Source organism: Cryptomeria japonica, chromosome 7 (genome assembly GCF_030272615.1).
Source record: "Cryptomeria japonica chromosome 7, Sugi_1.0, whole genome shotgun sequence".
NCBI classification, from domain to species: Eukaryota; Viridiplantae; Streptophyta; class Pinopsida; order Cupressales; family Cupressaceae; genus Cryptomeria; species Cryptomeria japonica.
The window spans coordinates 773453877-773470222 of record NC_081411.1 but is presented as its reverse complement, the minus strand read 5'-3'; the positions used below and the strand labels follow the sequence as shown (position 1 = coordinate 773470222).

Below are 16346 nucleotides of genomic sequence, written 5' to 3'. Positions count from 1 at the left end.
GAATCATTCACAATGTCCTCAATTTCATTCTCAACCCTCCTCCACATAGTACAGTCCTTTTGAACACAACCCATACAACCACTCATCCAATCATTACCTCTGCATCTTTGAACATTGTAGACAACTTCATTCATGCAAGCCTTCCACCCATAATTACTACACAAACATCACAATCCCCTAACATCCACCTCTACCAATACTCAAAATAATAATGTCACCACATCTGCCTACCAATACATAAATTCTAGCATCTCCCCTACCTTTAGCTATTACCCATTTACATCTGACACACATCCTTTGCATCATGAATATCCTCCCCTTCACCACCAATAGAGTGATATCCCTCAACTCAATAATTGTGCCAAAAAAATTCAAGACATGAAGACTCTAATTAAAAATTTAAAGGAGGGACATCAAAAGAAAGCTTAAACCTTTGAAATAATATGTTCTTATCCTTTTGATAAATCAATCGCTATAGCTCCCTACCCTCTCAACTTTGATATTCCTAAATTCGATAGGTATAAAGAAAAGGGAGACCCTAGAGAGAATGTTAAAGAATTATTCATAGCTTTTCAAGAAGTCTCCTATAGTGATGTCTACTTAAGAAGGCTTTTCCCAAAGAGTCTAGATAGTTGTACCCTTGAATGGTGCATTAACTTACCTCATGGCTCTATTGCCTCATTCCTAAATCTCGCTGAGAAATTTGTAGCCCATTATAGATATAACATTGAGAGTGAGGTATCCATGATGGATCTATGTAATACCAAATAAAGGAATGTGGAAACCTTTGCCAACTTTTTACAAATATGGTGCCACCTTATTAGGATATTTCCTTGGGATATTCCTAAAGCATATCAAGTGGAAATGTGCATTCACAATCTTGTGTGTAAAATGTATTTTTGATTATTCCTTGATAACTTTTAAGAGGTCACTAAAAAGGGCTTAGCCTTAGAAAGGGCACTCTTGGAGCAAGTTATCAACAAACATTACCAAAGGGGATCCCAAGGTTCTTCCTCTAATGACAAGCCTAAGTTTTGGTCCAAAAACAAAAATGTGGTGAATGATGGTGTGATTGATGCTAAGCATGTTCAAACAATTCACATGCCATCTAATCCACCTAATAAGACCAATCCACCTCATAACAAAATCAACCCAAAAATAATTCCAACGTTTCCATTCCCCATGGCCTACCCCGATCTAATAACAAGTCAAAGCGTGAGTATACACTTCTTTCCCAACCCATTGACATAGTTTTTCAACAACTTGTGAAGGCAAATATGGTCCAATACCCCATCACCTGGACTTATGATGACCACCAACCCAAACCCGCATGGTTTAATGAGAATGAGTATTGTGAATACTATTGCACCAAAGGCCATGAGACTAAAAAGTGCATGAAGGTAAGGGCTATATCCAAGATCTTATTCACAAGGGTGATGTTGAAGTCGGAGGTACTAATTCAAACACATCCATTGACAAAATCAAGATCTATAAGTATCCTCTTCCTAAACACAATAAAGAAAATATCCTCACCATATCATTTTGTGTCTTATGACTACACCAACACTATTTCATCCTTTGACTCCCTTGTTGGCCGAATAGAGGTAGCCGACACTAGATTAGTGCCATCACCATCACCATCAAAGGAGCATATTACAATTAAAATACTTGAAGAGGAAGGCTAACTATTGAAGGAAATCGTTCTCCCTCTTCTCCTACTGATTGTAATGTAATCACTCAAAGGGGAGGGGTAACTATCTAAGGAGCCCCTCCTCCTCCTCCTCCTCCTTCTTTTTCCACCCCATCCACATCTTGCTACAACATCGTTGATCACTTTGGAAAAACTCCTCCATAAATATCCATTCTTGACTTTCTTAAGACCTCTCTTGTTCACAAGGAAATCCTTGAAATGACCCTTGTTTAATCCATCATTGCCGATAACATCAACACCTCACAATTACAAGCCTTGATAGGTAACCTTGTTGCGAAACATCACCTCATCTACACTAGAAAAGATGCCCCATCCAATATCGAAGCCATTGTTCATAAGCATACAATAAAACAGTCCTTATAGATGGTAGATCCAATCTCAATTTATGTACATTCAAGCTAATAAAAAAATTGGGATACCTCGACAATATCATTGATTCCAATGACAAGATTATAATCAAAGCCTACGATGATGCAAAAAGAGTCTCTAATGGAAAGATTACACTACCACTTCAACTTGGACTAGCTCTGGTAGAAAAAACTTGTCAAATCCTTGACCTTGATCTCCCATAAAATATCCTTCTCAGACTCCCTTGGGTTCATTCCATTCAAGCTATCTCCTCCACCTATCACCAATAACTTAAGTTTCCATATAATGGTAGAGAAATCACTATTCTCGTTGATCCCTAACCCTTTCAATATTGCAAAATTTTAGAATGGAAACCTATCCATAATTGCCCTCTTAACACACCTGCCTCCACACCCTCTATTGATACCTCCAATATAACCTCGACTTCCAACTCCACCCAACTCGATTTCAAGGTCAAGGTCATTGACATTGGATGCAGAGAATACAACCTTCAAAATGCACTCTATGTGGGACACCTCCCTACATCTCCTATGTCTTATGGTAGGCCTAAAGAGATATAAATTTAGAAGAAGCCCACCATACAATGTCAGAAGACTACATTTCAACTATGGGGTCTATTGGATGAAGAAAACATTGAATAAGACGTCACCTCTTGGCTCTATCAAGAAGAAGATGATGAACCTATCTATATCCTTAAAGAGAAATATCCTAAGGCATACCCTATTGTGGAAAAAATGGGATACCAAGGACATGGTTTAGGACTTAAGGAACATGGTAGAAAGGATATTATTGCACCTATGTCTTACAAGAATAAAAAAGGCTTGGGTTACTTCCCAAAACCTAAGTTAGTCCTCACTGGTGCTACTTAAGCTCCTCCTTCTGATGTCAATGACTTTGATGAAGAGAAATTATATGAAGTTCCTTATGAATACCTTGATGACCTCTTCTCCAATACCCACATTTGCACCATCACTCTATCGATCTCATCTGAACTCCCACTCATATAACCGGAGTTACTAGATTGGAACCAATAAGGACCACATGCTCTTGACATATGTGTAGATGACAATGCTATTTTGGCACTCCTAGAAATACATGAACTTGAAGATTAAAACCAAGTCTATGAGATCCATCTAAATCAGAGTGCATACTTTGGTAGTCAAATCAACTCCCTTAGTCACAAAAAGGAAAATAAAAGTAAAAATAAAGAGAGACCCCTAGTGAAAACCTCAATGAGGCACTATTAGACACATAAAACTTGTAAGAACAAAAGACACATCCACTAGTGAAAACCTTGATGAGGCAATAGAGGAAAAGGGAATTGATTTTCCTATCACAATATCACCACAATAGGAAAAATCATCCATCTTGATTAAAGAAACAAAATAAGTTAACCTTAGGACATTGGAGAATCCAAGGAACACATTCATCATTAAATTTCTGAGTGACCAAGAAAAAAAGAATATAATTGCATTCCTCTGAGAGACACACCAAAATTTTACATAGAAATATGTTGATATGTTAGGCTTAGATATTGACTTCATGGTTCACTACCTTGCTATCCATCCTAATGCAAAAACTAGTTAAGTAGAAATTGAGGAAGAAGCATCCCTAAATTGCTCTCTTGGTCAAAGTAGAGTTACAAGAAATGCTAGATGTTGGATTAATTTTCCCTATAGACTTATCCATAATGGGTCTCCGACATAGTACCAATTAGCAAACCAATTGTGGTATCCGCAAATGCATAAAATTCAGAGACCTCAACAAAGTATGCCCCTAAGGATGACTTTCCTTTGCCTAACATTGATATGATAGTGGATCTCACAGCTAGCCATGAAATGCTCTCTTTAATGGATGGATTTTCAAGGTATAAACAGATTAAAATTGCAACAAAAGATCAATGTAAAATGAACTTTACAACTTCTTGGGGAACATTTAACCATCAAGTAATGCCTTTTGGACTTAAGAATGCTAGGGATACATATCAAAGGGCTATGGCTGCAATTTTCCATGATCTCTTGCATGCCATCATGGAGTACTATGTAGATGACCTCTTGGGAAAATAAAAAAATAAGAGAATGATGCATCATTGTTCTTAAAAAAATCTTTGAACATCTTGAGAAATACAAAGTGCGGCTCCTAAGAAGTGTGTCTTTGGGGTCTCTTCAGGAAAGCTACTTGGATTTATTGTGTCAAGAAGAGGTATAAAAGTAGACCTAGAAAAAGTCAAAGCTATAATGGATATGCCGCCTCCTAGAAGTCTCAAACAACTGCATAGTTTACAAGGTAAGCTTCAAGCTATCCGTTTGTTCATTGCCCAACTTGTTGATAAGTCTCAACCATTCACACATTTGCTCTACAAGGATACCAAATTTTAGTGGGATTATCTTTGTCAAAAGGCATTTGAGAAACTTAAGGAATATCTTGCATCTCCAACAGTGTTAATGACACCTCTTCCATATCAACCTCTTCTCTTATATATATATATATATATATATATATATATATATATATATATATATATATATATATATATATATATATATATATATATATATATATATATATATATATATATATTTATATATATATATGTCACAACAGTTGCTCTGGGGGCATTTCTAGCACAAGTAGATGAACAAGGAAAAGAAAGAGTGGTTTACTATATCAGCCATACCTTAGACTTGGGTTATTAGCTCAACTACATACTAATTGAGAGAGAAAGTCGTGTTGTGGTTTTTAGTACTCAAAAACTTCAACATTATATGCTTAATCATAAGACTAAGCTCATTGCCAAAATAAACCCACTCAAGTACCTCCTTTCTAAAGTAGCTCTCGTAGACCAAACAACTAAATGGTTCATGATCCTGAGTGAGTTTGATACTAAGAATATGGAATGAAAAGATATAAAAGGACAAGTCATTGTTGATCAACTAGTTGAAACACCTTTGCAAGAAGATCATCCATTAGTCACACAGTTCCTTGATGATGCCATTATGATAATCACACAGTCTATTGTAAGTATACTTTGATAAATCTTATACACATCAAGGCTCAAGGGAAAGCATCTTGTTTATTACACCTCAAGGTGATTGTATACCAAAGTCTTAAAAGATAGTGCATTCCCATGCACCAATAACATCACCAAATATGAGGCACTCATCACAAGACTTAACATAGCTATCAAATGGAAGATCATTGATTGTTGTTCCTATGGTGACTAAGTCTTCATGCAAATGTTGATGTTGTTATGTAGGAATATAGGATGTCTTCATAATATCTTGATCATGGATGTCATCTTGAATGCTCAAAATTTGAATACTTGATCTCTCCTTCACTGCCTTGATAATGCTTGATTTATTTCTCACTTGCATTTGAATTGTAAGAGTTAAATTTGGACTTGAGAGGTGATGGACTTGTCTCAAATGATGAGGTAAGTCTTTCTTTTATTCCTCACCTCATGAAACATGTGTTAAATTTTGAAGCAGGCTGACATAGGAAGTGAATTACTGCCCATATTTTATGATCGTTGTTGGGTCCAAAATTGGCTCTCTTTAAGTGGGACAAGGGCACCTAGGCACCATTGTCCAGGGACAAGGGTGCCCTAGTGTCCTTGTCAAACCTATCAGGATGTAAAGATAATGTGAGTAGAATTAAAACATGGTTAAAGCACAAAATGCCATAATGCTAAAGTGAGGCCCAAGTGTGGATAAAATTGTATAGGGATACAATTTATGATGCTACACGTATGTTAATCTTTCTCCCAATACAATATTAGAGATGTGAGTGGGCTTGGTTTCCTATCCACAAGGAAGAGTCACACTGTCCTAGACTCAAACTTTTGCTAATTTAATCTGATTGGGATTGGTTGTCTATGCAAATAACTAGGCTAAAATAGGATAAATTGAACAAGATTGATCTGGAACACATAAAGTATAAAATAGAAATATAGAACACAGTTGCAAGTATGGAATTGAGATACAAAGAAGAAATTGGTGTTAAAATTTTGTGTTTATTGTGTTAGATAGAAGTTTGGGGAATAAGATTCCTCAATTTTATTTGGTCACAAATTAGTATCAGAAATGAGGTCAAGAGCCTATTGAGTTGCTATCCTAAATTTTTTAGGAAAAAGTGTTTGAACACTAGCACCCAACTCTAGTGTTTGCAAGTTTTTTTTGCTATTCAAAGTCTGAGATTATTCATTATCGCATGCTCTATTTGATTGTATCACTGTGCCAATTATAATCATTTAGATCCGCACCTACACACATGAAGGAGGGGACAAGGTTGTGCTATATAGAGGCTTGCCTAGGTTAAACCGCGTGTTGGTGCTCTCACCTTGACAACAATAATGACGAATGAAAACTTGTCACATGCTCCCTTAGGAGTAAAGGAAAATGAAAAACATAAATTGAAATTATTATCTTAGGCATGGAACCCTTGCTTGAATCTCATGTAAGGTGATCGAGACTTGCTCTCATGAAGTCCTGTAAAAGGATAATACAACATATGATAATAACAAATCATTAACAATGAATGATACTTGATAGAAAATTGTTGTATGCTTGATAATACCTTCAAAATTATTCACTTTATAGGTATTAATTTTTTTAGATTGGAGAGAGATAGATTCTTAGAAGATGTTGCAAATGAGAGAGGGAGTGCTTTTATATGCAATTAACACCTTTTCACATGCAACCTTGTCAGGAGAGACTAACATAAGACTATATTAGTTAAGGGCCCAACACTGAGATCCAAATATTTAAATTTGGAGCCAAATTGGGATGACACTAATGTTGGATGCTAGTGTCTAGCCCAATTAGGTTGCACAAGGATATAAGCACAAGGGGGTGAGACGAATATTGCAAATTTAGACTTGAGTTGAGCCCATTCATACAAGATCAAACACCACCTCCAAAAAGGGTGCTAAACACAACGTGAAATCATAAAAGGTATACAATTTATGACATTACAACTTAAAATACCATATTGGAATATTCAAAAGGTATATTCTCTTTTTATACCACTATTTGGTGAGGCCATATGATTGTGACTGGATCAATGTTGTTTTTCCATGTCGCACATGCAAAGTGGTCTAGTACTAGAGTAATAGTGTTTATGTAAGTCTGCAATATTGGTTGCACAATCTTCATATTTTAAATATTTGTTTTTTAATTAGAAAAAAATAATTTTAAAATATGTTTTTTACTCATCAATTGTTTACTTTTCTTGTTTTTGATTAAGGATTAAACAGGTTTTGAGGGGGACTCGAAACACCTTACAATAGGTTTTGAAGGGACCCAAAACCCTAAGCTTTTACTAGGATCTAGAATCCACATAACAATGTTACCAAGAGGTATAATTATAGAAAAGCAACAACCCAACCGCAACCACAACAAAAAAGAACCAACTGAAGAAGGTCAGAACCTTACACCTTCAAAGCCAAAAGAAAAAAAAAGATTCACCAAGATAGTCCAAGGGTTTTATCAAGGCACCCTTAACCTTCAACATATACCAAGGGATTTTCTAGGCACCCATAACCTGAACCTTTGCATAGAAAGATCCCAAAACCAAAAGAACCAGATCTATGAAGAGAATATTTAAGAGATAATTTGGAAACATGGGATTTCAGAAGGCTCCCCAAACCTTCAAAGAAGGCTTTTCCCAGGATCCCTTAACCTGTAACATAGTCTTCAGGCCACCAAGATTAAAACCTAATCCTAACCAAAACAACTGGCCAAACTGGGCCCTTGAAAACTACTAGCATCTAGCCTGCCCGTGGGTTTTACAAAGCTCCCACAACCTGAATTAGGAACCAAAAAGATAAGGATTAAGCAAAAGCCATAAATTGGGGGGTTTTGAAAGGCTCCCCTAACCTTCCAGTTGGGTTTTACCATGGCTCCCAAAACCAACAAGATAAAGCCAACGATCACACAACATCTGATCAAAGTCCACTTCCAACAAAGCACCTCTCCACCTCAATAGGATAGGGAACCACCTCAATAGGACCTGAAAATACGGAGACCATCAACAAAGAGCACAAAGCTTCAAGCCACAAAATAGAGTCCAATAACTAAGGAACAAAGCCACAACGCTTAGCTGGACAAATGAGTTTTGAAAAGGCTCCCAAAACCTTAAGATAAAGAAGAGGTCTGATCTGGACAAATTACAAGCAGATGAGCTCCACCAAAATCTCCACCTCTATAGGAGAGAAGGGATATAACCCCAACAACAAGGCAAGAGTAACAATCACACACCTAGCCTCGAAAAACAGGCGTCCAAAACTCCCAATAGGAGCCATCCCACAAAACTCAGCCCACAACTCTTCCTCCTAGTAGAAGAATGGTCCACCTCAATAAGACATACTGAGAGAAGAGGAAAGATGAGGACCTGAGAGTCATCAGAGAGCCTCTTGAAAAAAATAGGAAAAGAAGCGCACCCACAATCATCAAGAGGAAACCCTGAAAAGCGACACAACAAAGACAAGTAGACCTCCCACTTTTCTTGTTGATGATACTTGGGCAAGAGCATTAATGAGGATTAGATGACTATACAACAATGAGGTGATTTTTTTCCTCAAGCTCTAGGTCAATGCTCCAAATTTTATGATTTGATAGTTAATCTATAGGGTTTTGGGCCTTTACGATGCGATGATAGGATCATATTTGACCCAAAATGATCCAAAATTGTAGCTACCTTTTGGATTTGGCAACAACCTCCTAGCTTCAAACCCTCATAGATCTAGCCTTAGATGTCCAATTTGGATGAAGCAAAAGGGAAAACTAACTTTATCGAACCTCCTTAACTCAATGATGAGGTTATATCTATGCTATGAAGCTTTAATTTTGTCCTTCAATACAAAACCATGAAAATAAAATTTCAAAATTTGGTATCTCTATCAAGTGTTTTTAGATTCTCTAGATCATCATCCGATGTAAGTGAAGAGTGTACTCAACTTTTCAAGATCCAACAAGATTTGCAACCTAGATCTCTCAGTTAAGGCTAGTAAGAAACAATTCCACAAGCTCTAGTACCATTTAAAAGTTGATTGCTTGCTTTGATACTATTTAAGGGCTGGTATAGAATTCTCCATACCATGCAAAATTTGATTGAAGATTGTAGCCACCCAAGGTCTAGGCAATTCATGAAAGTACAATAAAGATTAATTATAAAAGAATAATGCTTTTCTATCAAATGACACAAATGATAAATTGATTGAATGAATTGATATTACAAAAGAGACCCATTAGTTATATAGGCCAATATGAACATAAGATTGCATAAGTTTATGACATGTGCCTTAATCTTATGAGTTGAGACACAAATTGATAGCTATCCTATGTGTACCATAAGTAAACTCAATTAATGTGTATGAATAAGACCTAGGTGATGAACTAGCTTGGTAAAACATCCCTTTCACACGAACAAGGTCTACACACATTAGTTCAAGTATGTGTAAGAAATTTAGTCTACACAAGCATAAGTCAAATTCTCACTCGCAAAGTTGAACTATGTAAATTAGCATTTAATTTATATAATATAAGATCTTCATTTGATCAACCCTAAAAATCTAGAAATCAATGAATTTGTTCATAACATTGAAAACATTACCTTTCTACCATTGATTATTTAATTAATTATCACATTCAATTTATTTCAATTTTATATTAATTATCACCATTTAATATCATCAATCTCAACTCATTATCCTCAAATAGATTTTTTATTTATTTATCATTACGATTTAATAAATCACATTTTACCAAAATTCTTTATAAAAAACAATATTTTATTTCTACTACACAAAAACACAAATTTCTCCACATGACCTAGCATCCTCATGATGAATCAAAGAATGTGATCCACATTGATACAAAAAATCTCTACACAATCAAATCCGAAAGCATTATTCATACCTTCCTTAAACTTTTTCTATTCTCTCAATTTTTTAAATGTACCATTCTATCCTTACATATCAAGTAAATATGTACCTCAAACATAACGAGTTAAATGAGGTGACGAGTTTTCTCGTCAAACAAATTTATCAAAATAATTATCTATTCTAAATTATCCTTTAAATATAAAAAAAACTGGCGTAAATTAAATATATATAATAATAATCCTTAGAAATTATATGGTTCGTTAGAAATCACTTAAAATTTTTAACTGTATCTAACCGTTAACGGCCATATACGGTAATCAATTTTCAGCCCTTGTTGGCATCTTAATATCCCCGGAAATGCTGTCACAAAAATGGAAACAAAACGCCATCAGTAATAATCAGGATATACAATCAGCAGCCAACTGCCGCAAATCTTGTTTCCTTCTACTTGGTCTTTTGCATACGTGTCAATCTTTCTTTGCCGGCCGAGGGTTTGTACATTTCAGAATCCCATAAAGATTCACGGCATGTATATTCTCATGCTGTCATGGTTCATTTCTTCGAGGTAAGGGATTTTTTTGTGTTTTTTTGTTTCTTTCTCATTTTCTTGTACAAAATTTAAAGAAAGGTTTTTCCTGCGGATTTAGTTTTTGGTGTGTAAACTTATTTGTTTGTTGTAATGATTCTTTTACATTGATAATCTACTCTTTGACAGAGTTCAGGATCTGATTTCAGTTGGGCTTTCTGGATTCTATCGAATTACTTGTATTTAAGGAAAATGAATTCAGATTGCAGTAAGGGGAATTTCGGGTTTTGTGTTGAAGGAAAAATGTCTGGTAAAGGACAGAAGTTTGTTTGCAATAAACTGTCCTAACAGAGTTTGGGATCTGAATTGTGGCATTCGGCAGTTGAGTTCTGTCGGACGATTTGAATTTAGGACGAAGGAAGTAGGGTGTGGTAAATTTTTTTGGATTTAGGGGCTTTGTGTTGGAGAAAACATGTCTGGTGGAGGACAGAAATCTGTTGACAATAAAATGTCCATTTCTAATTCAATGCCACCGTTGATTGACTTTGGAGAAGATAACGAAATTTGGGGATTTGAATCTTCAACAACAGAGCAGGTTTCAGCTGTACCTAGTATATTATTACAATCTAGAACAGAGAGGGAAAGCTCTAAGGATATAATGGATTACAATGCATCCATTTCAAAGAACGGAGCACAACAATTACCGTGTGTACGGAAATCGGAAAACTTTTCATATGATCTTTTTTCTAATCAAACACCACGTATTGATAACTCATCAGGTTTTTCTTTATACAGTGATGTATCATCATCATCACCATCTCAGAGCACGTTGGATCTTTTGTCAAGTCGAACACATTCTATACATAAACCAACAAGTATTTATTCATATGATGCTGTATCATCATTGCCTCAGAGACCACTGGATCTTCTGTCCGATGTTTGTATCTCTACAGCATTGTTGGCTTCAAAGCCAGAGTCATCTGTTTCAATGCCTGAATTTGGTATTGATGATGCTTCAAAGCCTGAGACATCTGCTGAGTTTGGTATCGATGATGCCAGTCTGCATCAAGATGATCTATTTGGCACATGTTCTTCTGATAGCTTAAACTCTGAATATACTAATCCTTTTGGAAGTCCGCCCAGTGCTCGGTCCCCTGTTAATGATCTATTCAAAATTTCATCAGAATCTCAGTTGGGGTTTGCCGATCTTGATCAATCATGGTCTAGGATAGATAAAATGCCAATATCTCAAGGAGGTCATTCTGGTTTTGGTTCTTGGGAAGATAGTTCTCAGTCTTTTGTTGATGATCCTTTCAAATCTTCATCAGAATTTCAGCTGGGATCCACGGATGCATTTCTCAATCAATCATGGCCTGGAATAGAAAATGTGTCAATAGCCCAAGGAAATCATTCTGATTTAGGTTCTTCAGAAGAGAATTTCGGAAATGTGGTGTCTTCAGCAGGTCATCAAGGAAAAAGGAGCCTAGAGCATCTAGATTATAGCGCAAATCAACAAACTGGATCAACACTAGGGTACAAAGTTTTGCCAGGCACTGATAATTTGAAACCAAACAGTATGCAACAAACAACTGAATGCTTGATTGAAGCAACTGAGGTTTATCCTCACGGACAAAAAGTTAGTAATTTAGATTTGGAATATAGCAAAATGCCAAAGCTTGTTGGTGACATTCATCAGGAAACAAGAAAAACTGAGGAGTCTGGTGCAGTGAGTGCCCCTATTCTTAAGGAGTTTGTGGCATCTGGAGGAGGGAAGGGAATATTCAGAGTTCCTACTCGAGAAGCGATTCGTTCAGGAAGGCCAGCATTTTTAGAGCTAAGGCCACATCCTTTGAGAGAGACTCAAGATCGCCAGACCATTTGCACAATAATCTGCACAGGGAATCGGCTGTGGGCTGGTCTAGAATCTGGAATCAGGTTTTGGGACATTGACAAAGCTTATGGAACTGGGAGAGAAAGTAACCCAGTTCTTGGAGATGAAGACACAGCTCCTTTTGTTTCTTTGCCTTTGCACGACACTCCTACAACTTGCCTTGTTGCTGATGCTGCAAGAAACATAGTTTGGAGTGGCCACCGGGATGGAAAGATTAGAGGTTGGCCAATTGACATGAGTAGTGATGCAGTTTCCTCAAAGCTTACTTGGAGGGCACATCTGGGTCCAGTTTTGTCAATCGCTGTCACGTCTTATGGTAAGAAGCTGCTTTTCACTTTAGTCATCCACTAATGATATTGCATTTTTATTATAGATACAAATTATTAAGGTCCGAAGATCGGTGGAGAGAAAACAAATCATATGGGTTACTCTAATGAACTGAAGTGACTTTCACTGGTAGCAATATCGGATTAGTGATTGATCAGTTTTCACTGAATTCTATATCAACTTGTACCATTTGGTAGTGCCAGAATCAAATTGCTTGTGCTTGTCTTTGACATCCAGTTAGAGAGTTATGAATTCTTCCACTTTTTTGTTCAAGAGAACAAAATATTTTCTTTGCATTCTTGTATATGTGATGGTTTTTGAAAAGACTATATTATACCATTATTACGTTCTTTGCAGTTGTGTTCTATTACTGCACCATTAACATCAGAGGTGCATCCAGGACATGCATTAGATATTGTAAATGATATTGCTCCCAATTTTTTTTTTTTCATAGAAGAAACCTGAAACCCTAATTGGAAGAAAGGTACAAGTAACCACCCAAAGCTATCTCTTTATATCTCAAACTTCTTACAAGTACACTGCTAATAATCACCACCTGTACAATTGACAGTGACATTAATGCATCCTGACGTGTACTACAGAACATGATCTCTTATTTAGAGAGTCAATGCCATGCAACAATTAAAAGCTTGGTGCAGTGGCATTATATCTGATCTATACTTCACATTTTGCTTCAAGGGGAGATATCATATTAAATTTTAAAAATGTGAGAATATGATTCTCGAAGGACATTGAATGAACTTATTAAAGCCATTTTAAAGTAGAAGGAGAATTATAATCTGTATTGGGTCCCCCAACTAGGTGTAAATGAATTTTGGACCACCATTTATTCTAGCTCTTGGCATGGACATCCTATGTCAGGCAGAACGTGAACATGCATACCATAAATATGTGGAGAAGTGGTAGATTCTATATTATCAGAGACTATTACACATGGATATAGAAGAGAGAGTGCCTGAAAGGAAAACCTTCCTGTCAAATCAATCTGACAAATCTTCTACCCTTTCTTTAACTCAATTTACATTCAGCATATGAATAGCTGATTCTACATGGTCAAAACGTAAACCTTTCACAACTAATCCATAATAATACATGCTTGTGGTTACCTAATGAGATAATATGTAATAAATTGACATATAACAATGAGATAATGCTAAATGGTTGTTCTGTCCAAATTAGATTTGTAAACATATCTGCTTGACATCATCTCTACCTTAAACGTCCTTCCTATCTAGAGATAGAGTGGGCAAGAGAGATGTGCAAAACCTGGCGTTTGAACGTCAGCAAACAATACTAGACAATATTCCTTTGTAAGTCCTTACACTCCTTGATTGGTGCTCTCCACCTCAAATCATGTATAAATGATCTCTGTAATTGTCTCCATAACAAGAACTAAAGAAGATACTACAATAGTTCACTACCATATTACTGAAAATATTTGACTATTGGGACTTGTTGGTGTGTTTTTTATGCACGCGCAACTCAGAATAAAATACCCAGAGATATCCTATTCTTTCTTGATCAAAATCTTCTATGTGCTAAACAAACGGACTGTGTGATCACAAAGACGACTCCAAGGTTCCAGATTCATGCAGATAGTCTTAGTTGGTTCGTTGTGATATGCTGGTAATCTCAAGGGGGACTTACACAATTGTTTGAGGACTGAATCAATCAAAAGATGTTGCTGAAAGCTGATACTTGTAAGTTTCTTCTTTTTTGGATTTTGCTAAAGGATGAGGGTTTAGAAAGATAGTTCTAATCCTAATCTAATCCTATGAATTCCAGAGACGGAAATTGCAAAAGTGGAATTTAAAACCAATCCTTGCTTCGCCAAATCCAACAACTACAAAAGAACGTGCAATCTTATAAGGAAATCAAAAGATTTTCATATTGCTTATATTCACCAACATCTTGAACAATGAATGAAGCAATAGAAGTTAAGTTTTCTTTTATTGGTTCAGGCTAACTTTGCACAATAACTGAAAATCATCCAATTATCAAAAGTATGAACACATTATTCCACATAGAGCAATTCTATCAAATCCTTCATTCGATCTAACAACTTGAAAATGAAATCTATTCCGTGGAGAGCCAAGAAAGCATACTAACATGCAAAAGTAGACAAAATTCACCAACAATTAAACAATGAATTATGTTTTAGCACTTAAGAAGTATTATTACAACAATTTCTCAGAAATCTCTACCTTTACAAATGAGAGGAGGGGGGTTTATATAGGCACCCCATTACAAAGCAACAACCTAGATTGATCCAAGATCAACGACCAAGATTAACATATAAAACCCTAATTAGGGTTTTTTGCAAAAAACTCTTTTCGGAAAATGGGAAAACAGGAGCCACTTGTTGAGTTTGGTTCATTGCACCTGGACATGTCTAGCTTGGAACCCCAAGATTGGTTGATTGATGACTGGGATGCCACCTTAGCTTGCCTTGCAGATTTGATTCCCCATCAACAATATCTCTTGATACTCAACATTGTTCCATTTGCATCATGTGATGAAGCATACTTCGTGTTGATGTGTTTTTTATGCACATGCGAACACAAAATAAAATACCAAGGTATCTTATCTTCTCTTGAACAAAGTCTCTCATATGCTATGCTTCGTGATCAAATGAGACAACTCCAAGGTTACGAAATGCCAGGTCTTGACTTGTGGATAAGTTAAGTGGTTTGATGTGATAATCTGGAATCACAAGGGGACTTACGTTGTACATGAATGTTCAATCTTATCATGGATCGGGATAGGTATGTTGATAACTTAGGATTTGGCAATGTAGTTCTGGACTTAATTCTTACTAAAAAATGGGCAAAAGGAATAGGGTTCAGGAAATCTAATCAAGGCCTAGGAATGTAGGAAATGATGAACAATTTCAATGGAATCAAACTAGGCAAGGTCTCACAAACAGGTATTGACACAAGCTTAGTGCAATCGTCTAAGGTATACTTAAGGATTTTCAGACTATTACCACCAAATGTTGACACCATCCAAGTTGATGCTTGTCAAGGGACGCATAATAGTTGAAGTTAAGCTCACTCAAATTTTCAGTTGACCACACAAGGCACACTTACTAGCGGCAAGAGGCTAGTGGTATGGATTAAGGATTCCACACAAATATATTCAACAAATCTTTCACTCAATCTAACAAACATGAAAATAAATTCTAATCTAAAATTCTAATCTAACTTGGAGGAATTGAGAACTATGAATGCAAAGACAACATTTGAAGAGCAAAATCACCAACAATTGAACAATGATTTAGATTCAAATAACTACAACATATACCATCAATTCTACAAAAACTCTCTCTTACGAATGAGAGGCGATGAGGTATATATAGAGCCTCAAAAGAAATGAATGGCCCAGATTGATTCAAGATCAACGACCAAGATTACAAGATAAAACCCTAATTAGGATTTGTACAACCACCATTACATTGGCCAATAAGAAACGAGGGTAGGTAAGATAAATAATATTTGATGTAGTGCCATGTGTCACCTATTCCCTCCTTGAATGAATGTTGACCTGAAACCCTTTGATTGAACGAATGGTGACTAGGATGCCACCTCATCTTGCCTTGTACACTCTTCATCTTCACAAT

At 36.2% G+C, this 16346-nt stretch overlaps 1 protein-coding gene across 2 annotated transcripts in view; it reads left to right on the top strand.

The window, feature by feature from the left end:
* Nucleotides 1-10306: 10306 nt before the first annotated feature.
* LOC131063470 (type II inositol polyphosphate 5-phosphatase 15) overlaps nt 10307-16346 on the top strand; it is a 125460-nt gene continuing 119420 nt past the window's right edge. Inside the window, exons 1-2 of one of the 2 annotated variants that reach the window (XM_057997284.2) lie at nt 10307-10527; nt 10678-12695. In XM_057997284.2, the coding sequence (XP_057853267.2) occupies nt 10961-12695 (1735 nt within the window). In that variant the 5' untranslated portion in view covers nt 10307-10527; nt 10678-10960. The remainder of the gene's footprint in view (nt 10528-10677; nt 12696-16346) is intronic. The other variant, XM_057997283.2, reaches the window with a different exon arrangement.